The 27123-nt window shown below is 48.1% G+C and overlaps 1 protein-coding gene across 1 annotated transcript in view; it reads left to right on the top strand.

The window, feature by feature from the left end:
• Window positions 1-26809, top strand: part of MTMR4 (myotubularin related protein 4) — a 47833-nt gene extending 21024 nt beyond the window's left edge. Inside the window, 16 exon segments of the mRNA XM_038375506.2 lie at window positions 6545-6658; window positions 13685-13881; window positions 14209-14337; window positions 14750-14861; window positions 15318-15513; window positions 16980-17184; window positions 20211-20243; window positions 20246-20314; window positions 20317-20361; window positions 20504-20550; window positions 20552-20637; window positions 20639-20674; window positions 21697-22939; window positions 23373-23483; window positions 23886-23974; window positions 24410-26809. Coding sequence (XP_038231434.1) covers window positions 6545-6658; window positions 13685-13881; window positions 14209-14337; window positions 14750-14861; window positions 15318-15513; window positions 16980-17184; window positions 20211-20243; window positions 20246-20314; window positions 20317-20361; window positions 20504-20550; window positions 20552-20637; window positions 20639-20674; window positions 21697-22939; window positions 23373-23483; window positions 23886-23974; window positions 24410-24587 — 2890 coding nt within the window. The 3' untranslated portion in view covers window positions 24588-26809.
• The last annotated feature ends 314 nt before the right edge of the window (window positions 26810-27123 follow it).

The raw sequence follows: 27123 nt of genomic DNA, 5'->3' as shown, positions 1-27123 counted from the left end.
CAGTCCCTAGTCTGTAGCAGTGCATGGGATTCTTCCATCCTAAGTGCAGGACCCTGCAGTTGTCTTCGTTGACCCTCATCAGATTTCTTTTGGCCCAGTCCTCTAATTTGTCTAGATCCCTTTGTATCCTATCGCTCTAGCGTATCTACCACTCCTCCCAGTTTAGTGTCATCTGTAAATTTGCTGAGGGTGCAGTCCACGCCATCCTCCAGATCATTAATGAGGATATTGAACAAAACCAGCCCGAGGACCGACCCTTGGGGCACTCCGCTTGATACCAGCTGCCAACTAGACATGGAGCCATTGATCGCTACCAGTTGAGCCCAACGATCTAGCCAGCTTTCTGTCCACCTTATAGTCCATTCATCCAGCCTATACTTCGTTAACTTGCTGGCAAGAATACTGTGGGAGACCATATCAAAAGCTTTGCTAAAATCAAGGAATAACGCCTTCACGGCTTTCCCTCACACTTCTCTGCACCTTATCGGGGCTCAGTGGTTCACGTACTTACCAACAATACCACTGCAATGCATTATGTGAACTGGAAAGGGGGAACATGCTCCAGGATGCTCTGCCAAGAGGCAATCAGGTTGTGGTAGTTTTGCATCGAGAAGAGGAGCACTCCGATAGCCGACCACTTGCCCAGGGTCCAGAATCAGCTTATAGACTGTCTCAGCAGGAATTTTCCCTCCAACCATGAGCGGTCTCTGAAAACAAATGTCTGGGTAATCTTCGCAGCTTGAGCCATTCCAACAATCAACCTGTTTGCTACAAGAGACGTCAAGAAATGTCATACGTTTTGCTCTGTCCAGGCTCCCTGTCCAATGCTTTACATCTCAGCTGGCAGTTGGCTCTCCTGTATGCTTTTGCCCAATCATCCCACAGGTTATCATCAAGCTGAAGATGGATTGGGCCAAGCTCATTCTCATTGCCCGGTGTGGTTAAGGCAGAGCTGGTTTTCCAATCTTCTCGCGCTGGTAGTTCAGCCTCACATACCGCTTCCTCTCCATCCCAACCTACTCACACAGAACTACAGTCACACTTTATGTACCACGCTCAGCTCCCTACATCTCACAGCGTGGCTGCTTCGTGCCTAAATGAGGAGGAAAAGCGGTGTGCAGCAGTTGTTCAATAAGTTCTACTCAGCAGTAGAAAGCTCTCTACTGGAATGGCCTATTCAACTAAATGGAAGCAGTTTTCGGTGTGGCCATTGGCCTGCAGAATTCAACCAACAATGGCTGCTATCCGGGACATCTTGGAATACCTGCTGCCCCTTCAGTCATCAGGCCTTTCATGTAGCCTATTGAGAGTGCATCTGGTGGTGATATCAGCATTTCGTCCCCCTATTCCAGGAATATCCGTCTTCTCCAATCACATGGTGGCAAGATTCTTAAAAGGGCTTCTTCATCTCCATCTCTGGTCTGAGAGCCAATTCCTCTGTGGGACTGTAACACAGTTCAAGTAGCTTTAATGGGACCTTCGTTCAAACTCCTGGCATCTTGTCTCTTTCCGCTTTTGAGTCTCTGGTAGCAGTAACATCCACAAGGAGTCTGTGGTTTGCAGGCTCTGATGGGAGCACCTCCGTATATGCAGTTCTCTAAGGACAAAGTAACTTTACGACCACACCCCAAATTTTTATCTGAAGTGTTGTTGTCTGTTCATTTGAACTAGGCTGACTACTTAACTGTGTTCTTTCCGAAGCCGCATTCATTTCCGCAGGAGCAGCGTCTCCATATGGAGGATGTTAGTCTTGATTTTCAGAGAAAATGATCTGGATAGAAGTTAGCATTTGGTACTGGAGGCACAGTATGCTGAAGAATCGGAGAGGGCAGTGCAGAATGGGGAAAAAAATTGGCAGCATGTGACCTCCAGAAGAAGAAAGACGAGAACCCATCTACCCCCAATGCAGATAGAAGTAAGAAAGGGTTTCAAGCTTTCTGCACAGATACTATGGCGGAAAATGGTTTGGAAGAGCTATATGAGGGAAGGGATCAGGAGACCCCATCGAGGGAGGCATGGGATGCATTGTCCTAGGGGTGGGGGCTCCATGACCACCACTCTCAAGAGAAGGAGACGGGTGGTGGTGGTCGGGGACTCCCTCCTAAGGGGGACAGAGTCATCCATCTGCGGACCAGACTGTGAGACTCGAGAATTGTGTTGCTTGGCAGGAGCTAAAATTCAGGATGTGACAGAGTGTCTGCCAAGACTGATCAAGCCCTCAGACTGCTACCCCTTCCCACTTCTCCATGTGGGCACCAGTGATACTGCCAAGATTGACCTTGAGTGGGTCCCTGCAGACTATGTGGCTCTGGGAAGAAGGATAAAGGAGTTTGGAAGCACAAGTCGTGTTCTCGTCCATACTCCCTGTTGAAGGAAAAGGCCCAGGTAGGGACCATCAAATTGTGGAGGTAAATGCGTGGTTGCACAGGTGGTATCAGAGAGAGGGCTTTGGATTCTTCAACCACGGGATATTGTTCCAGGAGGAAGGATTGCTAGGAAGAGATGGGATCCTCTTGACTAAAAGAGGGAAGAGCATCTTCACAGGCAGGCTTGCTAACTTGTGAGGAGGGCTTTAAACTAGGTTTGCCAGGGGATGGAGACCTAAACCCTGAGGTAAGGGGGGAAGTGAGAAACTGGGAGGAAACACAAGAAGCAGGGTGCAAGAGGGGAGGCCTCCTGATTCACTCTGAAAAAGCAGGGCAATCAGCTAGTTATCTTAGGTGCCTGTACACGAACACGAGAAGCCTGGGAAACAAGCAGGAAGAATTGGAAGTTCTGGCACAGTCAAGGAACTATGATATGATTGGAATAACGGAGACATGGTGGGGTAACTCACATGACTGCAGCACTGTCATGGATGGGTATAAACTGCTCAGGAAGGACAGGCAGGGGGGAAAAAGGTGGATGACTTGCACTGTATGTAAGAGAGCGGTATGATTGCTCAGAGCTCCAGTGTGAAACTGGAGAAAAGCCTGTTGAGTCTTTGGATTAAGTTTAGAGGTAAGAGCAACAAGGGTGAAGTCATGGTGGGCGTCTGCTATAGACTACCAGACCTGGAGGATGAGGTAGACGACTAACAAGTTCCCAGATCAGTCCCTGATTCTCATGGGGGACTTCAGTCACCCTGATATCTGCTGGGAGAGCAATACTGCAGTACACAGTCCAGGAAGTTTTTGGAGAGAGTTGAGGGACAACTTCCTGGTGCAAGTGCTGGAGGAACCAACTAGGTGCATGGTCCTCTTGACCTGCTGCTCACAAACCGGAAAGAATTGGTAGGAGAAGTAGAAATGGGTGGGAACCTGGGAGGCAGTGACCATGAGATGGTCGAGTTCAGGATGTTGACGAAAGGAAGAAAGGAGAGCAGCAGAATACGGACCCTGGACTTCAGAAAAGCAGACTTTGACTCCCTCAGAGAAACGATGGGCAGGATCCCCTGGGAAGCTAATATGAGGGGGAAAGGAGTCCAGGAGAGCTGGCTGTATTTTCAAGAAGCCTTATTGAAGGCGCAGGAACAAACCATTCCAATGTGCAGAAAGAATAGCAAATACGGCAGGCGACCAGCTTGGCTTAACAGAGAAATCTTCGGTGAGCTTAAACACAAAAAGGAAACTTGCAAGAAGTGGAAACTTGGACAGCTGACTAGGGAGGAGTATAAAAATATTGCTTGAGCATGCAGGGATGTAATCAGGAAGGCCAAAGCACAATTGAAGTTGCAGCAGAAAAGGATGTGAAGGATAACAAGAAGGGTTTCTACAGGTATGTTAGCAACAAGAAGAAGGTCAGGGAAAGTGTGGAACCCTTACTGAATGGGGGAGGCAATCTAGTGACAGATGATGTGGAAAAAGCTGAAGTACTCAATGCTTTTTTTGCCTTGGTCTTCACAGACGGGGTCAGCTCCCAGATTGCTTGACTGGGCAACACAGTATGGGGAGAAGGTGAGCAGCCCTCAGTGGTGAAACAACAGGTTAAGGACTATTTAGAAAAAGCTGGACATGCATAAGTCCATGAGGCTAGATGCAATGCATCTGAAGGTGCTGAGGGAGTTGGCTGATGTGATTGCAGAACCATTGGTCATTATCTTTGAAAACTCGTGGCGACTGGGGAGGTCCCGGATGATTGGAAAAAGGCAAATATAGTGCCCATCTTTAAAAAAGGGAAAAAGGAGAATCTGGGAACTAGACTGGTCAGCCTCATCTCAGTCCCTGGTAAAATCAAAATGGATTCCTGAGGACCTGCTCTATGAAGCACTTGGAGGAGAGGAAGGTGATCAGGAACAGTCAAAATGGATTCACCAAGGGCAAGTCATGCCTGACCAACCTGGTTGCCTTCTATGATAAGAGAACTGGCTCTGTGGATATGGGGAAAGTGATGGATGTGATATCATCTCTTGACTTCAGCAAAGCTTTTGATACGGTCTCCCACAGTATTCTTGCCAGCAAGTTGAAAAAGTATGGATAGGATGAATGGACGGACAGAAAGCTGGCTAGATTGTCGGGCTTGATGGGTAGTGATCAATGGCTCGATGTCTAGTTGGCAGCTGGTATCAAGCGGAGTGCCTCAGGGGTTTTATTCAACATCTTCATTAATGATCTAGATGATTGGGATGGATTGCGGCTTCAACAAGTTCGCAGATGACACTAAGCTTGAGGGAGAGGTAGATATGCTGGAGGGTAGGGATAGGGTCCAGAGTGACCTAGACAAATTGGAAGATTGGGCTAAAATAAATTTCCTCCCTTCTAACCCTGATATTCTCTACGATTCTTTGATAATATCCTGTATCAAGACCACATATGAAATAGTTTTGGCTGCACCCTGTCCATCGTTGCGAGCTCATCCTACAAGAGCGCAAGCAGTGTCAATAGCATTCCTCAGTGACATTTCAATGGTGGGCATTTGCAAGGCTGGTATGTTGTCATCTTATCCGTCAATTTATGAACCATTATGTCATAACCGCATCTTCCAGGGCAGATGCACTTGTCGGTAGGGTGGTTCTGCAGTCCTTCATTAGTTGGACTCTGAACCCCGCCTCCTGGTTGAGGGGTGGAACTAGTCAGTCACTTAAGTGGAATACATGACTGCATCTGCTTGAAGCAGAAGAAGAAACAGTTATTTGCTGAAACTGTGGTTCCTAGACATGATGCAAATGTGTATTCCACAACCACCCTCCATCCCCTCTGCATCATAGTCTGGGGGGTTGGTGCAAAGGAACTGAGGGGGGTCAGGGCGCCACCACCTCATGTAGCCAGGGGAGGGGCTATGGTTACAAGGCGTGAGCGCTGCCCCTCCATGGGTACTGCTAGGCAAAATTCTCCAGCTCCGATGCGCTGGGCATGCACACATCAAAGTGGAATACATGTCTGCATTGCATCTCAAAGAACCAGTTACAATAATTGTTTTCTTTCACTCTCTGTATCCATTACCACCTTGAGTCTATTTGCAGTCTCACTTTCCCTTACTTCTGAGTGCATAGAATAATCTCTTCTGCCTCCTGAGTCAGGCACACTATCTCAGACATCTTGCACGCTCCTGCTCCCTTCTGAGGCTGCTTTAGTTCAAAATTTTGGTGTCCGGTTTTTGCATTCATGGCTTTCAGCAAAATCTAGCCCAGGGCATCACTCCCTTACAATGCTGACTTTAGCATTTGCCGTGTGTGTGTGTGTGTGGACAGTCCCCAATGATTACAGAGACTCAACGTTTACAGTGACAAAATCCATATTTTGTGCATCGGCTGAAGCATCATCTTTCTGACTGAAATGTCTGTGAGCTGTAAAGTGAGAATGCTCTGTAAATGTCACAGCTGCAGGCCTAGCAGTTCTGAGTTCTGCCTGAGCTGATAGTTGTGCTATTGGAACTGCCTTTTTTAGGATTAAACCCTCTTGTTGAAAGAATCTTTCATGCAATGTTTTGTGCACATGTAACCCACTAGTTACTTACAGGTCCCGCTGTGTGTCTTGGCTACAGAGAGTGAGAGCCTATAACTGCCCCAGTGAGGGAGCTCTAGCTCAAGCTGTAGCAGCTCATGCTTTTAGCTCTGGAGCTTCAGTCCCTGGTGGGTTGGCCAAGATGATGGCCATCACATACACCTTCTGCGTGAGTTGATTTCTAGTCATGTCTGATTCAGGTGTACCAAAATCGCAAGACTTGGTTAATTTCCTTAGCATGTTTACATGAGTCATTGGATTGACTAGCCTTCTGCATTCTCCCTGAATTTGCAACATTCAGATATTATGTTATTTAGAGTAAAATATGCTTTTGCCTGTTCAGATGTACCTCTTTTGGATAGTAAATTAGCTTACAATCCCTTGTATGGGGGTTCCATGTTCCACAGTTTAGACCCTGTACACAGCCCAGTTTTAAGAGCCACCTTTGGCTCTTTCTCCCAGGTACCCCTAATTCTGGATGGGAAGAACCACCCATAGTCTGTGTTCTTGTTAGTCGAGTTCAGACAAACCTGAAGGTCTCCTCTGTTCTCTCCTCATAAATATAGTGAAGTGCATATTCCCATGGCTGTGCTCTGATTGATACCGTGTCACTTTATTTCTAGACTGTGTACTACTTACCCTCAGAAGCTACTAGTTCCTGTCTGGATCACTGACAAGGAGCTGGAGAATGTGGCTTCCTTCAGGTCTTGGAAAAGGATTCCTGTAGTTGTGTACAGGTAAAAAAGAATCTACAATAGCTGTCCTGTTGCTCATAGTCCATTGTACACAATATCATGAACCCAACCTATGGTGCTGGCTGAGGAATTAGAGAGGATGATTGTGATGTCCATGTTCCAGTGAGTAATCATGGCAACTCCCTGGGGAGGGCAGCAAGCTGTACTCTGCACGTGCCTGGTTTAACTCGGTATTACAGAAGCACTTATAAATCAGGTTGTGTGTACCGCCTTGCTCCTCATTCGTGCTGTTAGAGCTTGAAGGCAATTTGAGATCCCTATAGAAGCCTACATAGGTGAAGCACCAGTGCTACTGGCTCATATAGCTGTTATAAGTCTGTTATGCAGAAATAGTGCCGTTCTGGGGTGTGCAGCTACACGCTATACTTACGGATACTATATAGAGGGTCAATGTGGTGCTCCCTGCCTGAAAGTGTGAAGTTGGCCTGGGCCCTCCCCCCGGGTCCCCAAATAGAAGTCAAACTACGCCTATGCCTGAGGGTCCTCTCGCCCAGCAGCCAAAGCCCAGAGCCCCAGCACCCCGCAGAGCTTCCTGCATTGAAGAAAAGCAGCACCATGCAGCTGAGCACACCTATGCTACCTTGGTGCATGTTTTATTTGAAAAAGGGTATGTGACCCGGAGACTGTTCTAACCATACACCCGCACCAGAGAACAGAGCTAAGGCGAGGATATGACCTGAACTTTTGCCTTTTTTGACTGAGTGTTCAGCTGTGCAATCTTGCCATTGTTCTAACAGTTTTTGTATAGAATTCTGTGCCTCCCCTTAGTTGTTGGTAATTTACAGCCCATAGTTGTGACTCTTTGCAGGTTTGTATCAAAGTTTGAAAATGAGATGCTTGTTATGTATTTTCCCAGCCCTTAACGTTTCTTTAATGTGTCTGAGGATCCCCAGGGTTTACATTGATACAATGGCCATCATAGCTTAGCTCCGCTGTGCTTCCTGTGTTTGGTATAGAGCCATTTGATGCAGGCTTATGGATCTTATTCATGCTCATCTCCCTTGGGACAGAGATGTCTCAGAATTATTCCATGGCAGTGTGCTTTGGCACCAAGTGAACCAGCTCTGGCCTCAGTCACATCAGTGCTGATAGCTGCAGCTCTAGCAGCCTATTGGACTTGGCACCAAGACCCTACATATACTGGAGAGTACCCTTAAATCCCGTATTCTCAGCACTGAGATGAGATCTGTCCAATTCCTCACTCGTAGGGCCCTGGTGACTACCAAGCTTCGTTGTCTGGAGCAGTACCCAGTGTAGCTGAAGCTTACTGAGATTTGGGTATCACTTCAGTTGGTTTTGAGAGCAGGTATTTCTCCCTCCACTTACCCCATTTGCGTGCACACAGATTTTTCACTGTTCATTGCCATGTGATCGGGTTCTCTGTGAACATTCTTTACCACAGTTGCCTTCATTTCCTAGTGTCTGACTTTTGTGTCCTGAAGGCCAAGACCTTTCAGAAAGGTCAAAGAATCCCAATCAGTAGTTCAGGGCAGATTCTCTGCTCTGTTCTGCTCCCTTCACACCAAAGGCATTGGGGGAATCCCTGGTAGGCATGAAGTCAGAGTATTTGGCCCCTATGCCTTTTTCCTACAGCTTCTTGCACAGAAGTCTGTGGTGGCATTCATGAAAGTGGCATTCCCTGTGGTGATCTTACTGGCCAAACATTTGGCCATGTCTACACTACCAATTTGTGTCAACAAAACTGATGTCGACACCTAAACGTCGACATAATAAAAATCGCTATTTAGTGTTCACACTTGCTTCCTCTGTTGCCAGGTCACATCCATAGTGGGGGCACCATCATCGACAGTGTGAGCAATGCACTGTGGATACCTATCCCACAGTCCTTCTGTCGCTAGATGTTGTGGGACAATAGAGCTGATCACAGCGCATCTTGGGACAGTGCTAAATGTCCCGTGATGCATTGCTTTCTGTCCCAGCACTCCATGGGCTTCCGGCTTTCTTTAATGTCATTTTTTCAACGGCCCTTATTTGCTGTGAACCCCGGCATCTTTGTAAGAAGGGATGAATCCCACACTGCTCTCCTATGCTCTGTTAACTGTCATGAGGACATCACAGATGGCAGTGCAGTTAATCGTGAAGTTCCTAACCGAAGAAGACTCGCAGTCGCCCAACATTCTGCGTGATATGGATAGGAACAACTTCAGATTGTTTTTGGCATTCACAGAACAGGTGCATAGGGTAGACCATCGATTTTGGGTTCTGGAAACAAACACTGAATGGTGGGATCATACCATCATGCAGGTGTGGGATGACAAGCAGCGGCTACAGAACTTTCGGATGCAGAAAGCCCCTTCCTGTGCAGAGCTGGCCCCAGACCTGCAGTACAAGGACACCAGAATGAAAGCTGCCCTCTGGGTAGAGAAGCGCATGGCAATCGCTGTGTGGAAGCTGGCAACTCCAGACTGCTACGGGTCGGTTGCGAATCAATTTGGAGTGGGGAAGTCAGCTGCGTTAATGCAAGTGTGCAGGGCAATATATCACATCCTGCTACAAAGGACCGTGACTCTGGGAAATGTGCGTGAAATAGTCGATGGCTTTGCAGAAATGGGTTTCCTAACTGTGGAGGGGCAATAGATGGCGCACACATTCCAATTTTGGCACCAGACCACCTTGCAATGGAGTACATCAATAGGAAGGGGAACTTCTCCATGGTGCTGTAGGTGCTTGTGGATCATCGTGGGCATTTCACTGACATCATTGCATGGTGGTCTGGGAGGGTGCATGATGCAGGCATCTTCAGGAACACCGGCCTGTACAGAAAGCTGCAAGCGGGGACTTCCTTTCCTAACCAGAAGATTACAGTGGGGGGGGCTGTTGAAATGCCCATAGTGATCCTGGGGGACCCTGCGTACCTCTTTATAGCCGTGGCTCATGAAACCTTACATGGGACACCGGGATAGCAGTAAGGAGCAATTTAACAACAGGCTCAGTAGGTGCTGGATGACAGTTGAATATGCCTTTGGCAGATTAAAGACACACTGATGCTGCCTTTATGGCAGGTTGGACCTCACTGAAGATAATATTTCTATGGTCATAGCTGCGTGCTATATGTTGCATAATCTCTGTGAAGCTAAGGGTGAAAGGTTTTCTCAAGGACAGAGTGCTGAGGCAGACTGCTTGGCCACTGATTTTGAGCAGCTAGATACTAGGGCTGTCAGAGGAGCCCACAGGGGAGCTATTCGAATCAGGGAGGCTTTGAGGCAGCACTTTGACAATGACAACCGGTAACATATATATCTCTGTCTGAGTTGCTTCAATGTTGCATGACGTGTAGTTTTCCTAAGGGGCAATCGTGACATTTGGGGCCTTAAATTCCTGTAATAAAGTGATTAAAATGCCTGTGCATGTATTGGCAGTACCTGCAATCTCACCTTGTAGAAAAAAAAAGATGATTTATCAGTATAAAAGTTTGCTTTTATTGCACAAGAAACACCACATGCAAACACATAGATGCTTGGCAATGAAGGGCAGACTCTCACAGCTGTGTTAGGTCCAGCTTTCATTGTTAAAGTTGTCCAAGGGGGTGGAGTACAGGGGAAACTGAGAAGTCCGGAAGGTGGAAAGGAATGTGCGGGTGGAGTTTGGGGGGGGCCATGGAAAAGAGTTCTGAATGAGATACAGGGGAGGTCAAGCACTGATCTGCTCAGTCTGCAGCATTATTAAGGACTTCAGCGTTTGTGTTTGCTCCTCCATTACTTTAAGCATCTATTCAGTAGTGTCCTTAACAAACTCCTAATTTTCTTTTCTGTCCTGCTGTTTGGGCACTCCTTTCGTTCCCTTTTTTCTGCATTGGAGCACTGCGGCACCTCCCAAAACATGTCGTCTTTGCTGTATCTTGGGCGCTTTCTTATCTGGTGGAGACACTTGGCCGGGGTACATGGGGTGTTCATGAAGGCCACATCTGGTGAATTGTTAAATTCATGCACAGCATTTGAACATTTCTATTAAAAATACCTTTTGCAGCATTGCCATCACTTTCTCACTGACCCTAGCCAGGCACACATCTCTGCAAACACCCACAGCATGGTGAGTGTTGGCTGGTGGAGGGGGGGAGCTCCACATGGGGAAAAGAGCATACACTCTTTGCAAGGGTCATGGAGCAGCATTCTAGGGAACAAATTCTAAAATTCTCTCACACTTTTCCATAGGCGTGGGTAATTCTAGTAGACATCTCACTGCTAAGGGTAAGCAGGGAAATGAGGGTACATCTACCCAATGCTTGTGGCTTCCACCCTGCTCCCTGTGCTGCTCACTGATGTGCCACTTTGGTCCCTGCACAAGTGATTGTCTAATGGCACGGGAAAGTTTCCTACAATGGGGGAAGGAACAGAGCTACTTTGCCATGGAACCTTCAGCAGAGGATTGTCAAGTACCTCCGGGAAATTCCCGAATTTGGAGGATTCCCATGAGATCTTGATGTGCATCAACACCCTTTTCCGCTGTACTGATTAGCTACACAGGGAAATGTCCAGCTCACAGAAGACACACAGCCAGCCTCCCATGTTTCTATGCCCTGAATCCATCTCCGCACCACACAAGCCACAGCCTCACCTCCTGCTTCAGAGAGCGACTGCTGAGATTGGCTAGACACCTCTGGAGTGGAGAATAGTTCCTGGCTGCCTGCCCCATTGAGCGACCCCGCTGGGAGCTGCACATCCTCATCTAACTCCACCTCTTCATCAGTAAGGTTGTCCTCTGGGTTAGGTCCTCTTTCTGCTGCCCTCGTTCCCTCCAAAGTATCCACGGGGCTCTTGGCAGAGGAGGAGGGATCGCCACTGAGGATAGCGTCCAGCTCCTTATAGAACCGGCAGGAATTAGGTGAAGCACTTGAGCGACGGTTTGCCTCCCTCACCTTATGATACCCCTGCCTCGGCTCCTTTATCTTCTCTCTGCACTGCAGTGTGTCCCGATCATAGCCCTTTTCACACAAGCCTCGAGAAATGTGTCCATCGGTATCCCATTCCTATGGCTCAAGTGCAGCTGAGACTGCACAGCCTCCTCTCCCCATATATTAATCAGATGCAACAGCTCCGCAGTGGTCCAAGAGGGAGAGCGTTTGCTGCGATGACCCACCAGGGTCACCTGGAAGATGCAGAGAGACCTCTCCATGTGAAACCAGCCGGAAATGGAATTTCAAAAATCCCGGGGCTTCCGATTAAGTGAGTTGTAGCTCACGAAAGCTTATGCTCAAATTTGTTAGTCTCTAAGGTGCCACAAGTACTCCTTTTCTTTTTTAAGGGGGAGCGGAAGGTGGCTTTTTCCCCTGGCTGCAGGGCAGTGGAGTTCAAACTGCTGACCAGAGCGGTCAGGATGGGCATTGTGGGACACCTTCTGGAGGCCAATTAAAGTGATGAAACGAAGCGTAGTGTCTACACTGGCAGTTTGTCGGAAAAAAAGTAGAGGAAAAAGATGTCAGTCTCTCATCGGCGTGGATGTATTTAGTCACCAAAACTGGGCATTTTTCTGACAAAAGTCACATCGCAGTGTGTACGCTTTCACTGTTTGGTTGACAAAAGGCAGTTTTTAGCGACAAAATTTGGTAGTGTAGACAAGGCCTTAGAGTGGGAGGCAGCTGCAGTTTCGCACATTTCGATGTGCATCAACACCTTGTTCCGCTGTACTGATTAGCTACACAGGGAAACGTCCAGCTCACAGACAACACACAGCCAGCCTCCCACGTTTCTATGCCCTGAACCCACTTCCGCACCACACAAGCCATAGCCACTTACCAGGAGTCTAACCTCTTTCTTCTTGCTCTCCGGAGAGCAACTGCTGAGACTGCCTAGACACCTCAGGAGCGGAGAACAGTTCCTGGCTGCCTGCCCCATCAAGTGACCCCACTGGGAGCTGCACATCCTCATCTAATTCCACCTCAGTTAGGTCCTCTTTCCATCACCTCCATTCCCTCCAAAGTATCCATGGGGTTCTTGGCGATGGGTCGCCACCAAAGATAGCGTCCAGCTCCTTACAGCACCGGCAGGTCTTAGATGAAGCACCAGAGCGACCGTTTGCCTCTGTCGCCTTATGGTACCCCTGCCTCAGCTCCTCTATCTTCGCTCTCTACTGCACCATATGCCAATCACAGCCCTTTTCGCACAAGCCTCGAGAAATGTGTCCATAGGTATCCCAGGTCCTATGCTCAAGCACATCTGGAACTGCACAATCTCCTCTCCCCATATATTGAGCAGATCCAACAGCTCTGCAGAGGTCAAAGCAGGAGAGCGTTTGCTGCAATAACCTGCCATGGTCACCTGGGAAGATGCAATGAGACCTCTCTACACTGAGCAAACAGGAAATGGAATTTCAAAAATTCCCATGGCTTCTAAGGGGGAGGGGCGGATGGTTGTTTACCTGACTGCAGGGCAGTGGAATTCAAACTGCTGACCAGAGCAGTCAAGATGGGCATTGTGGGACAACTCCTGGAGGCCAATTAAAGTGATGACATTAAGCAGGGTGTCTACACTTGCACTTTGTCAACAGAAATGTAGAGGGGAAAAAAGACATCAATCTCTCGTGTGGATGGGTGTATTTTGTCGCCAAAACCAGGCATTCTGCCCAACAGAAATCACCTCAAGGTGTGTACGCACTCGCTGTTTGGGTCGAAAAATGGCAGTTTTGGCGACAAAACTTGGTAGTGTAGACAAGACCTTTGAGTGAACTCCAGGGCCTTAGGCCATCTGGCTGCCAAGATTGCACCCCATTATACCTATTAGCTATTTGCTGTGTGCTTCATGGAGCTGTGCTCCTCTTTGCCGTCAGAGCTGGGAGTTGAGGAAGTCAGGGCCATCATACTTTCTTTTGTAGGCATGATCTCGGTGCACATAATGCGTGAGTTGAGACATTGGCCCCTCACAATGAATCTGCTTTGAACAACGCTGGGTCTTCAAAGCAGGACGCTTGCCTCTGAGGGAACCTCGTCTTTTGCTGGCATGCTGTGTGGTGTGTCTGCAGTGGGATCGCAAGTGAAACTCTCCTCTTCCTCAGACACCAGCCCAATGGAGCTGCAATCGCACGCTGCAGCCAGCCAGAAATCAGCTGGTGGGGCTGGCGCAACGCTGATGACGAGTATCTTGTCACCTCCATCGCCAAGGCTTGTGCCTTGAATCCTGGAGCAAAGACAGCCAGTGGAACTCCCCACAACAGCACCAGTGAAGGCACTGAGGCTTGCGACACAGACTTTGGTAAGATGGGTCTCTCCCTTCTGCTTGCTTCCCAAATTGGTCTGGGTAAGGCTCTCCAGAGCTGGGTCCCTCCCCAGGGATGCATTCAAATGCTTGGCAGTTGTTTCCTGGTGCTGGGGAAGTTGCTGTTGTGGGGTGAGATTTAAATGACACCCCGATTAACTGTTTAGGCCCTTTCAGGCCGACTGCACTATGCTGGGCAGGGCTTTAAACGTGTGTTTTGTCAGTGTCTGGCTGCACTAGCTTAGCACCACCTGTGAAAGGCCAAGGCCCAGATGGGAGGAGTTGTCTGGATGTGGGGAAGTTCAGTCTGTCCTGTGTCTGCAGATTCCTCGCTGACGGCATGTTCGGGTGTGGAGAATGCAGGAGCTCCTCAGAAGCTGCTGATCCTGGATGCCAGATCCTACACTGCGGCTGTAGCCAACAGGGCAAAGGGAGGGGGCTGTGAATGTGAAGGTATAAAACTGTACACATGCTGCTTAATAGCTGGTCTCATGGCATCTCCCTGCTTGGACTCTTTCTCGTTGGACCCCTTGAACACACAGTTTGGACTGGGGATGTCTTTGTGTAGTGTTTCCAGTACACAGGTCTCTCTGGGGAGCAGTAGCAAGATTCGTGCTGCCCCTTCTTCTTCTTGCTAATGTTAAGGGCCAGCTCCTCAATTACTGCGAGGCTGCCTGCCTGCCTATCCTTCACTTTGCTAGGACAGGCTGCCCACCTGCTCCACAAATAGCTCCCAGGGATCAGGAATGCAGTGTGGGAGTGAGGGGCAGCAGCTTCTGTTCTGTGGGCTGTGATCAGAGCACCTGCAGTGAGGTGCTCTGATTGCAGCAGATCCCATCCAACCTTTTCTGTCTGTTGTGTTTAGAGTATTATCCCAACTGCGAGGTAGTGTTCATGGGCATGGCCAATATCCACTCCATCAGGAACAGCTTCCAGTACCTACGTGCTGTCTGCAGCCAGATGCCAGATCCCAGCAAGTAAGTGCCAGCTTGTTCTAATGCCACTCTCCCTGACTTTTTGTCTTCCTCGCCATCTGGAAATTCTCATCTCATTCCCACCCAATTCCCTGAGCCAGGTTGCCAGGTCAGGAATCAGAGAGGTTTTCTCTTGGGCGTGTTTACAGAGTTTGAGCGTTGCGTTTCCTGTGATCAGTATTTATTATTGGGACATTGTTTCCCTGTACTTGGGGATACCGTGAACACACCACTCTCCTGTGGGCTTCAGAAGAGACTTCGTGGGCTTTGTCTCCAGAAAAAGTAGGATTTGGGTGCTGGATTCTGCTGTTCTTCCTGAGTTGGCTGGTTCCCCTCTGTGGGAGCTGGTGTGGGGGAAAGGCAGCAGTATTTGCTGAGGGCTCCAAAGAGTCTTGGGATAGATGTGTCCTCTAGCAGAGAGCTAACAAGCCATTTTCTTTCCTTTTACATGCACTCTAGCTGGCTTTCAGCCCTGGAGAGCACCAAGTGGCTGCAGCACCTCTCCGTCATGTTGAAGACAGCAGTTCTGGTCTCAAATGCAGTTGACCGAGAGGGGCGCCCAGTGCTGGTTCACTGCTCGGATGGCTGGGACAGAACACCGCAGATTGTAGCACTGGCAAAGATTCTTCTGGACCCCTATTACAGGACCATGGAGGTACCATACAGTAGTGTTGTTCTGTTAGTTCAGCTTCTGTTAAGAAGTTGCTTGTGCTTGGATGAGCCTCAGACAGAAGCAGAAAAAAGAATCTGGAGTGGAATTGCATTTCATGGTAAAGCTGCTTTGCAAAATGTCACAATGCAGGGTAACTGCACCCTGTATATATTCCCCCTCTGTGATCCTTCAAGGAGACCCACGCTAGGGACCTGGCTCCTCACCAGTCACCTCTCTTGGGCAGAGACTTTGGTCTGTCTCCCTCCTGACTGGGATTGTCCAGGCTGCTCAGTTCCCTGCATAAACTGTGATATCTCTAGAAAGCCACGCCTTCTAAAAGGATAGCTTCTGCACTTTGCTTTTTTTCTAGAGTCTATGACCAATGTAATGGGCTGCAGTTATAAGTTATTATGCAGCTCTTTATAAGCAAGCATATTTATTCTTAAAGTGAAAGCATTACAGGAAAAAATATATTAAAAACAATAAGAGAAACTACACGCATGCCAAAAAACTTACCAGAGGTCACCCAACTCCAACCTGGGCTCTGGTAGGTTGCAGTCCTTCAAAACCCACAACTGGATTTTCATCATGGTTACCAGTTATCTGTCTCAGATTCCGACCCACCATGAATAGTTCAGTCTTTCCTTTATATAGCTTGGACCTTTGATCTTGGCCTCTTATAACAATTGATCAGCAGACAATGGCTCACTCCTCAGGGCATAGCTTCAAAAGGCTGGGTTTTTGCATAATCAGAGGTGGGGAATTTGCATTCACTCCCCGCTAGATATTTCCCAGGAAAACCACTCACCACTTTTTGTTCCAAAAGTCCATTCTTGTCTGGCACATTGTTAAACAAAGTCCTTTGAACCCCCAGGTCTCACATCTGTCATATCTCCCCACCTTCCTTCTCCTCCTGAGAAGCTGCATACAATCCTGGTCCATAATAATACATAGACCATTCATTTAAGGCAGTGGATCCCAAAGATATTTTAACATAATTCCGGAAGGTCTGCCAGTGATATTGTAGGAAACTGCCACATCCGTCACACAACATTTTCAAGCGCTGCTGTGCTGGGGAGGGGTTTTCCTGCATGTTCTTCAGGGGTCTGTACACCCCTGAATTGTGAAGCACCAGGCTCTCGTGAGCCTCTGCCTCAGGAGTGACCACTTGTGTCCAGGGCTTACAGCTTTCCCACTATATTCTCTGCATGACACCCAAAGGGGTTTGTTATGTGGATTTCGTAGCCACTGCTTCATATTTGGATGATAGGTTCTGAAAATCTCAGTGCAGTGCTATGGAAAAGGCCTTGTCCTTGCCTGAAGCCAGAGTAACACCAGCTTTCATTATGCTTAGCTTCTAACCCTAGCACAAGTGCAAGCTTCTCTCTAGCCCTCCAAGAAGCTCACTGGAGCTGCCTTGCCCTGCTTGGGTACCTGACGCTGCAGTTAACATTCTGCTTTTTTAACAGGGGTTTCAGGTGCTAATTGAATCAGACTGGCTGGATTTTGGTCACAAATTTGGTGATCGCTGTGGGCACCATGAGAATGTGGAAGATCAGAATGAGCTGTGTCCTGTGTTTCTTCAGTGGCTAGATTCTGTTCACCAGCTGCTCAAGCAGTTCCCCTGCCTGTTTGAATTTAACGAAGCTTTCCTGGTAAGAGCTGTGCAAGCAAATGCGTCTTTATTTTTTGCTAAATATGAGCTAGGGCAGAAGGACAGTTGAGCGTTTCAGAGCAGTTGTATTTGAGGAAAAGCAAAATGGACTTGGGTAAAAGTGAAAGATGTTTTATTATGGATTGGGTTTTCTAATGATGTGGCTGAGGGAGAAGGGGAATGAAAATGCATATAATTCAGCCAGTGAGGCTGGAGTGGGGAGCACTCATATTTGGCCTCATTCAAAGCTTTTGTCTCAGTACAAATCCTTTCCTATTTAGTTTGATTATGGTGACTGCACTGTTAATGCTGTCAGTTGACGTCGCTATTTGCTTACATGCACTGTCCAATCTAGTTCAGTTTTTACTTATTTCCCAGTGCCAAAGGAACTTTACATGGTGCCTGTGCTCTTGTTCACACACTTAGATCTCTGTCACTGGGAATTTTAACCCTATAATGCATTCCAGACTCTTAAACACCTCATCATATTTTTAAATAATCTTTTCCATCCAGTTACACATTTGATCATCTGTATTTGCAGACTTCTCTTTGACCCAAATACACATACACCTTCCTATTTCAAACTTTGGGTGGTATCTGTGCTATAGACAGAATAGAATAGAATAGTTCAGTTTTGTGTGGGCTCATTTTCTGCTTTCTATATGAAAAGAGCTTCATTTTTTTAATTTTAATGGATGGTTACTCTGTGTATATTTTCTGTGAATAAGTTGCACACAATTCCCAACATCAGTTTTAAAATTAATGTTTTGTTCATTGATTTCCAATGTCCCACATCGTGTTAAAGAATAGCTGCAAATTTAATAAAGGACCCAACAAAGTGCTCTCTTGACATTTTGTCCTCTAGCTATGAATTAATGAATGTAGTTTGCTTTTTTGTTTGTATTTTGTGCTGAAAGTGACATACTTTTGCAAAATGGTTGATTTGATTGCACAACATTGTTCCCCTTATGCTTGGACACCCTTAGATTGTGTTCAGTTTCCACCATGTTAAAAACAAATCTGGTCTCTGTACTTTGACACCTGTACTGATACTTATTTTTAAGTAGATTCATTTCAGTTCTTCACAGCTTGTTAACACTTTCATTTGGGCAGCACAGCTTTAACTAGCCCTGCAAATGTCTGCTGTTCCTTGTAAAGTCAAGTCTGCTTCTTGCAATATCCTTACTTTAACCTTGTTATCAGTTACTTCATAAAGTGATCTCTAATTAGTCCATCTGTTAATTGTTCAAATTGATGAGACTGAATTACATAGGTCTGAAAGTGCTAGTTTCTTGTGAAGAATGTGCCTTTTCCCAATGACATTCTGACCTGAATCACAGTATACTTAACACTGCTGAATGACTTTGTCTAGCAGTTTGCAGTCCTCCTCATGTTCCCACTGGGATGTACTGTAGATCTCCAGGGCCTCCGTGCCTACCACGTGGAGCAGAGAGAAGGATATCATCCTCCCCAGTTTCTCTGTAATCCCACTTGTTTCCACTTGGAAGCACTGCAGCTGCCTCCTCCAATTCTCTGCCAGATTCCCTTCCAGACTGAGGGATTCAGGTGGCTTCATTTGTTCCATTTCTGCCAAAGACTTCATTTATTTCTGACACAAGGTAATAAGGGTCTGAGGCACAGGGAATACTAGGAAAAAACTAAATGTTGTTGTTTTCTGGCCAGTCACATGCCATAGGTCAGGGTTTTAAAAGGTTGACCCCCTGTTATATGGCAGGATCAGTAGCCATCTCCAACCCCCATGTCAACACTCTCTTTGACACTTCCGGGGATACCCAGAGCTGCGAGGCACTCACTACTACTTGCCTTTTCTGTGAGGAGGCCTTGTCTGTGCCTGCTGTGGGTTAGCTTCCAACTCTACCGCCGTGGGCAACACAAGCACTGCTCTCTACACCTACATAGCCCCCACTGTCATTCTACAGGTCAGCGATTGTTGCTTTCCAACTCTCAAGCCCTCCAAATGTCTCCTGGGAGTGTCCAGGCCCTGGTCCACTGGACACTCTCAGTATTTACAGATTTGCTGCTTTGAAAGAAACAGTGTACCCCAGTTTACCAGTTCCACCTCTGATCACCACTCTGCTTAACATACAGCACTTAGATATGTTTATAGTGAAATCAAGTATAAGTTTATTTAACAAAGCCCAGAGATTCAAGTAGTAGCAAACAGAAGTATTGGAAACAAATGGTTTCATATAAAATAAAATCATAACATACATTCTAGAACCTAGACTTAATTAAGAAGATACTGTCATGTCTTGCAGAATGTTGCTCAACCAAAGTCCTTGCAGCTTAACAGCCAGGCTGGTTTCATGAGACATGCACGCTGTCAGTTTGCCTCTTTGGTGAAGACTTCAGTGTGTTTCTTAGCTCTCCAAGATATCCCACACCAATTCTGTGTTTGTATTAATAAACTGGACACCCCCGGCTGTTTGTTTATTCCTGAAGATTTCCTCTCTTGTAGATTTTGCAATCTCTGTCTGCACCTGGCTCAGTATGCAAATAGGCATATATTGCGAGGCATGCAATGCACAAATGGCCAGACAGGGAGATAAGTGTCAGTTATCTCCTGCCTGAAGGAACATTTCCGAAGTATGGCACCTCCTGATGACCTGCCTTAACTCCAAGACCTTAAAAACGTGATTTTTAATGTAGTACATAACTCCTTTAAATATTATCCACACATACATTTTGCAATGGTTATAACAAACAATAGGTTGCTGGCTCTCAGTAGAGATCTCATATGCCCCTCTTCGGTGAACTATTATGCAAATATCCAACCCAGGGGATTCCTGTAAAACCCTATGCATCTCCTGTAGCCTCTGCCAGTTGACATCAAGGGATCCTTGGGTAAAATTCTCCTACAGAATGTAAGGAGAGCTGTGGCAGGGGGGCTGGAGTGTGTGCTTGGGGTGAGCTGTTTTTAGGTGGGGTGGGATTTGTGTTGCGTGGGTGTGAGGGAGAGTGCTTTCCAAGGGCCCTGGCAATTGCTCTTTTCTGTTGGGCGGTGCAGGTGAAGCTGGTGCAGCACACTACTCCTGCCTGTATGGGACCTTCCGGGGCAACATCCATATGAGCGAGAGGTGCACAACATTACAAACGGTACCTGCTCAGTGTGGTCCCTCCTAAGAGCTGGCACAAGAACTTCCACAATCTCCTCTACATGCCTGGCACACGAGCAGGTGAGTGGCAGCCCACAATCCAGCTGTATGGCCGCTTGTGGCTATCAGCCAACACCGCTCTGGGAAGGGAGTTGGGGTGGTGGGAAGGGAGGCTGGTTTGCCTTGGATTGGGAGGGGTTTCCCATTTGTCCTGTCCCCTCAGTGTAATTCCTTCTGCAGGTGCTGCACCCAGTGTGCCATGTGCGAGCGGCTACATCTTTGGACAGCAGTGTACCTTCCAGCATCATCCCCTGTCCCTCTAGGGGAGGAGGGTATGGCCCGCTACCTGCCCCCGGATCCCAAGCCAGGAGTTCAGTGGCAGATCTCTGGATAGGTAGGGAGAAAGGAGTACCAATTTGGGTTCCCTTTCCCTGGGTTTCTTTCCTGCTCACTTGCTTTCTCTTCTGGCTGACATTACACATGCACATCTGCCATGAGATGCACCAGCACCATTGTCCTGAAAAGACAGGGCTGGAGTGTCCTGAACATGCCTGTCACCCTCTCTAGAGGGTAGCCTCGGGACACCTGGAAGAGAGAGTACACAGCTCCCCGCCATATTAGGAGCACCATATGGGGAGATTTCATGGAGCTGCCCTGAGGCCACCTTCTAGTGGTGCGAACAGCAACATGTCCTAGGGAGCAATAGAAGTGAGGCCTGGGGGAGGGAGACTGGTGCCCAGATGTGGTGCTGGTTGCACTGGGAGTGTCTATTTCTTGCCCTAGGAAGCAGTGTGTGAAAGAGGAAGTTTGTGTGACACTTGTCCATGCCTCTCCCAACTAGCTGACTTGCGCATTCTCAGCCTAACGCCGATACTGCTTTCACCTTCACACGCAGGCAGTTCACCACAGTGCCCTGGGCACTTTCATCTCCTCCTGATCAGTGGAGAGTAACACCTTGGGGGATCCAAAGGGAAGCTCCTCCAGCTGTATCCCTGTGCTCCAGGGGCTGCCTGGTGCTACATAGACTCCATTCCCACCTCAGCCTGATGAGGAATCTAGAGATTAGCGGAGGTTCTTGTTGGCTGGTTAGGCCTCTGAGGTGATGTCCCAGCTGTGAAGTGATTAAACCAAGAAATGGCTGGCAAGGAACCCAGAATCAGTGTCCACTTTTAACTTGTTGGCTGTAAGTCTAAATTCCAAGGTGATGTAATGATGCAACCCTATTAACTAAGCTCTCTCGATGCACCTCGAAGCATCCTACCACTATTCAGAGACCTAGCCCTGTGTGCTGGGCAGTCCTCCTTCCCCCCCCCCCCCCCACGCGCAAGGGCCCCTGTGGCACAGAGCAGCAGGTACTGGGATTTTTGTAGTAAAAGTTTCTTCTCCAGAGATTCAGGCTTTGTTTCTTGGTTCCAGGTTACCAAAGACACGATCTATGGATGACTTGCTTACAGCCGGTGACTCCAGCAGCCCACTGACCCGTACTTCTAGTGATCCCAACCTGAACAACCACTGTCAGGAGGTCAGGATGGGCCTGGAGCCCAGACATGCCAGCACAGAGGGCACCGAGCTGCACCCTGAGGAAGGCAACATGGTGCCAGTGGAGCAGGAGAAAACTCACCCCCTGCAAACCAGCAACAATTTCAGCAGCCACACTGATCACCATGCTCACTACAAGCTGATTAGTGGCTGGGTGCCTCCACCAGCAAGCATCATCTTTCCAGAGACAGAAATGGGTCACAGGGTGAATCTGGAGGGTGTAGATGGCATTGGCTCCGCTCCAAACCATCCTGGACAGGAGAATGTCTGCAGGACTTGTGTCAGACCTGTGGAGCAAGCTTGAAACATGTCCCTATAATCCTCCAAAGCATCTGGCCTGGAAATCAGATGGAACTGGAATCTTGTGAAACCCCCCAACCAAGACACCCTAAGTCCTGCAGGGGCATTCCCAGCCAGGACGCCCCCTGCACCAAGTGTGTCCCCTCAAACAACCCAGGGCCCCATACCAGGCATCCCTCATCAACATAAAGACACTGGCAAAAGTGGGAGAAGCAGGAGCGGGCACTGTGAGGAAATGGGCCAGGTGGGGATGGTGCCACTGGAGCTGTGGCAAAGGCCCATTTTCCAGAGCCAGACCAGCGAGTTCTCCCTCCTGAGTTCCAACTGGGACAGTTTCCAGGGGATGGTGACGTCGCTCCCTGGTGGGGAGGCAGTAACCAGGCAGCTACTTTCCTATGGGTGCTGTAACAAGAGGTTGAGCAGCAAACAGTTGTGGGCACCAGGGCTCTACCTCAGTAGCCAGTGGCCTCCAAGAGAAAGTGTGAAACCACCAGTCTGCTCTGGCCATCCCAGTGCACATTGTGCAGGCCCTGAAGGGAAGCCTAGCCGGCCATGGCTACCCTGCCACCTGAAACAGGTGTCTGGTTGCAAGCATGTGCCACCAAGCTGCCCTTCCCCTGTGCCTCCTCTCTACCTGGATGATGACGGGCTCCCCTTCCCCACAGATGTGATTCAGCACAGGCTGCGGCAGATCGAAGCCAGCTACAAGCAGGAAGTGGAGCAGCTGCGCAGGCAGGTGCGAGAGCTCCAGCTAAGGCTGGATATACGTCACTGCTACGCCCCCCCGGCTGAGCTACAAATGGACTATGAAGATGACTTTGTAAGTAATGGCCTATAAAGTGTCATCTCCCACAGTGTCTGACCCAGCCATGAACTGTGACATCCTTGTGACAAGCCCTTCTTGTCCCTGCTCTCCCCTGACTCCAGGGGGAGCATGTGATGCCAGGCTCATATGTTCTCTTACCCCTCACTTCCTGTTGGTGCAAGTTTGATGCTCATTAGGATAATGATTCACTCCTCCCCTCCCCTGCTCCTCTCCCCCACCGAGGGATTCTAGGTTCTCCTAGCCTGTGCATCCCAGGAGGGAACAGAGTTCCTTCTCTCATCTCATCTAGACACCACCTCCTCATGGCCTTCACTTTCCTAGTACCCAAAGATTCCTTCAGCCAATCTTCCTTTATTTCCCTGCCCTTTGCTTCCTGAGCTGGGGAGCGACAGTGATGACTTTTGTGACTTTGGCTTTCTCTCTGCAGACCTGTCTAAAGGAATCGGACAGCAGTGACACTGAGGACTTCTACTCTGATCACAGTGAGGACTGCCTGTCTGAAGCAAGCTGGGAGCCTGTTGATAAGAAGGAGACTGAGGTATATCCGTGTACAGCTACATATGTAGCAAGGTGGGCTTTGTCTGTCTGAAGGTGATAGATGCTACAAGGCAGGATGGGATCTAGGCTCAGAGTAGCCGTTCCTGTTGTGCATGGTGGTGACATATGGTAGGATTGGCTCTGTGCTTTCCTTGTGAGGTAGGCTGTCTCAAGATGGGTTGCCAGCTTTCCTGGGAGCAGTTCCATGTCCTTCGGTGCTAGGTGAGGTGCAGGCTCACTAGGCTGTGCCTCCATGCCTTACTTTGCAGACCAACCACATGGTTCAGTGTTTTATGGCCCAGTATCACACTGTAACCCATGCTCCAGTCTCAATGGTATTGTTTCACAAGTCTGTTACAGGCTCCTGGGATGAGGTGCTAATGAAGGCTGTTGTTTTCCCCAGGTCACACGTTGGGTTCCAGACCATATGGCTTCACACTGCTTTAACTGTGATTGTGAATTCTGGATAGCCAAGCGGAGACACCACTGCAGGTAAAACTCAGCCACCTCTTGCGTCTCTCCATTGTTCTTTTCCATCTCCTCCCCAACCAACCAAGTCTCTGTTCTTCCTTTTCTGTATCCTTAGGCCTCCCAGCACAGGATCACTGATCCTCCCTTTCTCTATCCAGCCACCCTTGCAAACTCTCCCTCTGGAGTCCCTGACCCTCTGTCTTTTTTATCGCTGTTGTCCTGGGGTCTCTGACCCTCCCTCTGGCCATGTCTGCATTAGAAATGCAGATAATGTTTAAAAACATGTCAGCTAACATCTCAGCTCCCACATAGTTGAACGTTGGTGCAGACAGGACTGAACGCCTTCAAAAACACACTGGTTGTGTTTGCCCTGGACTCCCCCAGTCTAGACAAGGCCTTCCTCTCTGTGGAGTTGTCACTGTGTTACTGCTCTCTGTTTTTATTACCCCTTAACAGGAATTGTGGAAATGTGTTCTGTGCTGGCTGCTGCCATCTGAAGCTGCCCATTCCTGATCAGCAGCTCTACGACCCAGTCCTTGTCTGCAACTCATGTTACGATCACATCCAGGTGTCTCGTGCTAGGGAGCTCATGAGCCAACACCTGAAGAAACCCATCGCCACAGCCTCCAGTTGAATGCCAGACAGGGACGCTGTCCATGCCAAGCCTTTTTGCTCACAGATTTGAAGGACAGCTCTGCCTCCACTGGAATTGTGAAGGTCTTTTGGTGCAGCATTTGAACACCAAACTCAAGTGCACTGTCTTCAGCAATCCTCCTTGATCCCATATCCGTCTGAAGCAGAGGAATTGAGATAAGACAATACAGTGGGCCCATCTTGAAACCAGTGTACTTATATGCTGATCTGACCACCTAGGGCTAAATAGGAGACCACTATCTTTCTCCTATGGATTGGAAAGTGATGCTTTCACAGAGACTGCCAGTACAGGTACCCACAAAGCAATAGAAAGGTATGTTTAGAATCAAACTCTTCTTTCCACCCTACGAAAGGCAGTTTGCATTGTACAAGAATGAAGAGGGTGGATTCTGAATGGTACCTCTGTCCTCTGTGTCCCTTCAGAAAGGCTCAGCCTAGAGGTTCCACTGCTTCTCTTTCTATGGAGTTTGATATGCAGGCTGGCTTTGTGGATAAGGGTCTGACCTTATTAGCAATCCCTGGGTTAACCTTCTCTTGGATGTGGAAAAGGAATTCCTTCTCTCTGAAGACAAGATGGGACTTCTCTGCGAGGCCAAGCAGATCTCTGCCAATGTCCAAGTCCTGCAGAGAGTGGTGAATGCACTAGACTAGACTATCCGCCTGCAGTACTGTGTGGGGAGAGGGGAGAATGGTTTGTTCTCTTCTTGCTCTGCCTGTCTACTTCTAGTTTCTCGCAGAGTCACAGCCTGGTGCTAACACAGGAATGACCCTGATTCTGTCCCGGGATGGAAACATAACTTGTGTTCCTGTGTTGCTCCTTCTCCCCTTTGCTGCCTCCATCTCCTCCTTTTCCTCCTCCTCGTCTTGCTCTTTATCCTGAAAACTTGACATCTTGAAGGTAGGCTGTAGGGTGTTGTTTTACCTCCTGGAACGTGCTGTTTGGTGTGCGTGAAGGTTTCAGTCCAAATGCTGCTATATATATTTCTGTGCACTTAATGTAACCTGAAGAAGGGAGAATGAAGCAGAGATACCAAATTGGGGGTAGGGAGAAAGCCGGCCAACAGAGACTCTACAGTCTGTTTTTTTTTCACTCTAATGTGGCACTTAACCAAAAGATACAGTGATGGGCATGACGTGCAGCATCTGCCCCTACTACATGACAGAAACAGTCTCTGGTTCATTCCAACACCACTTAAAAGTTCCTCTTGGACTTGACTTCCTTTCCTGTCTGCTGTACAGAAGCCATAACTTTTAGAGTCACCCATTTTGAAATCTGTAGTTATTGCCTCTCTATGGCTTCCATATGCTACACACCAAGCATCCCAGCTCATTTTAAGGAGTGCTCACTAGGGTACAAGCTTAAGAAGACGTGGGTTACAAGATTTAAGCTTCTGCTCTTTTCTTGGATCCTCGTGAGCTGTGTTTGATACTTGGTTCCTGACAAATCTGGAGAGCTGGTGGGTGCAAAGGAAAGAGCATGGAACCATGGGCATTTTTTATAGCTTGGTAAAAAAAAATTTTCTCTAAAATAAATAAATAAATAGGCCACAGATACCTTACTTAAGACTCCACATTGGGTGGGTGGGGGGATATGAGTCCTCCCTATCTAGTAAATAACCAGACAAACACTAGGCTATTCAAACCATGTTCTGACCTCCCAGTTCTAGTTGCAAAACCCAGTGGTTTTCAAATTTCAGTTGAAGGAGTGTAAAAAACAAATTCATTTCCTGCACTTTTACATTTCAGCCTCCCTGGTTTCCAATAGTGAAAACAAAGCTGGCATCATCTTAAGAGACTGTATCTGCTAAGACTGTTTTGCTGTTCCATACTGGGAGCAAACAACAAGGGGGGGAGAGAGAGAGAGAGAGAGAGAGAGAGATCATACTTCTGATTCTCCCCTGCCTTGTACCTTACATTATTTCCACCTGTGGTGTAAGGCTCTGATCCCCTGGTGAGGGCACAATTCCGATTTGGCCTCACTTTCCACAAGTGGAAGTGACTGCAAGGAATAAGGCAGCAGAGAGTCAGGGCCCATAGTCCTGGACATTTGGATTCAGACATGGATAATCTAAACTGCTTTCAGCTCTTGCCGGTGTCAGTGTCACAATATGCTGGCCAAAACCTCCAAATCAGTTCAGTAGCGTTGTGACGAACAATGTGCTGTAAGACTCAATACATTTGAAATAAAATCTCTATATTAGTGCCACTGTGTTTGGCCCCTTTCTTTAGTCTGGATTCTGTTGTTTTTTCATTTTAGATAAAAATCTCCCGAGCCAGCTGCAGTAGGGCAAAAAGTCAAACTAAAGCCATGCTCTTGCACTTCCACCAAGCCACACTGCCTCTCTCCTGTCAAACCCACTAAGATCCTGTCTTTCTGCCCCCAGGAGTGCATAGGCGCTCTCTCCTGTGTATCCCCTTAATGGCTGGGTGAGGAGATTCCCTTCTGTCCCAGTGCTAGTATGGAGAGTTCACCTGCTCCTGACCAGCACGCTTGCTACACTTCTGCCTGGAAGCAA

This window comes from Dermochelys coriacea, chromosome 17, assembly GCF_009764565.3.
Source record: "Dermochelys coriacea isolate rDerCor1 chromosome 17, rDerCor1.pri.v4, whole genome shotgun sequence".
NCBI lineage: Eukaryota > Metazoa > Chordata > Testudines > Dermochelyidae > Dermochelys > Dermochelys coriacea.
Note: the sequence above shows the minus strand (reverse complement) of the source record. Positions and strands in the feature narration are given on the sequence as shown.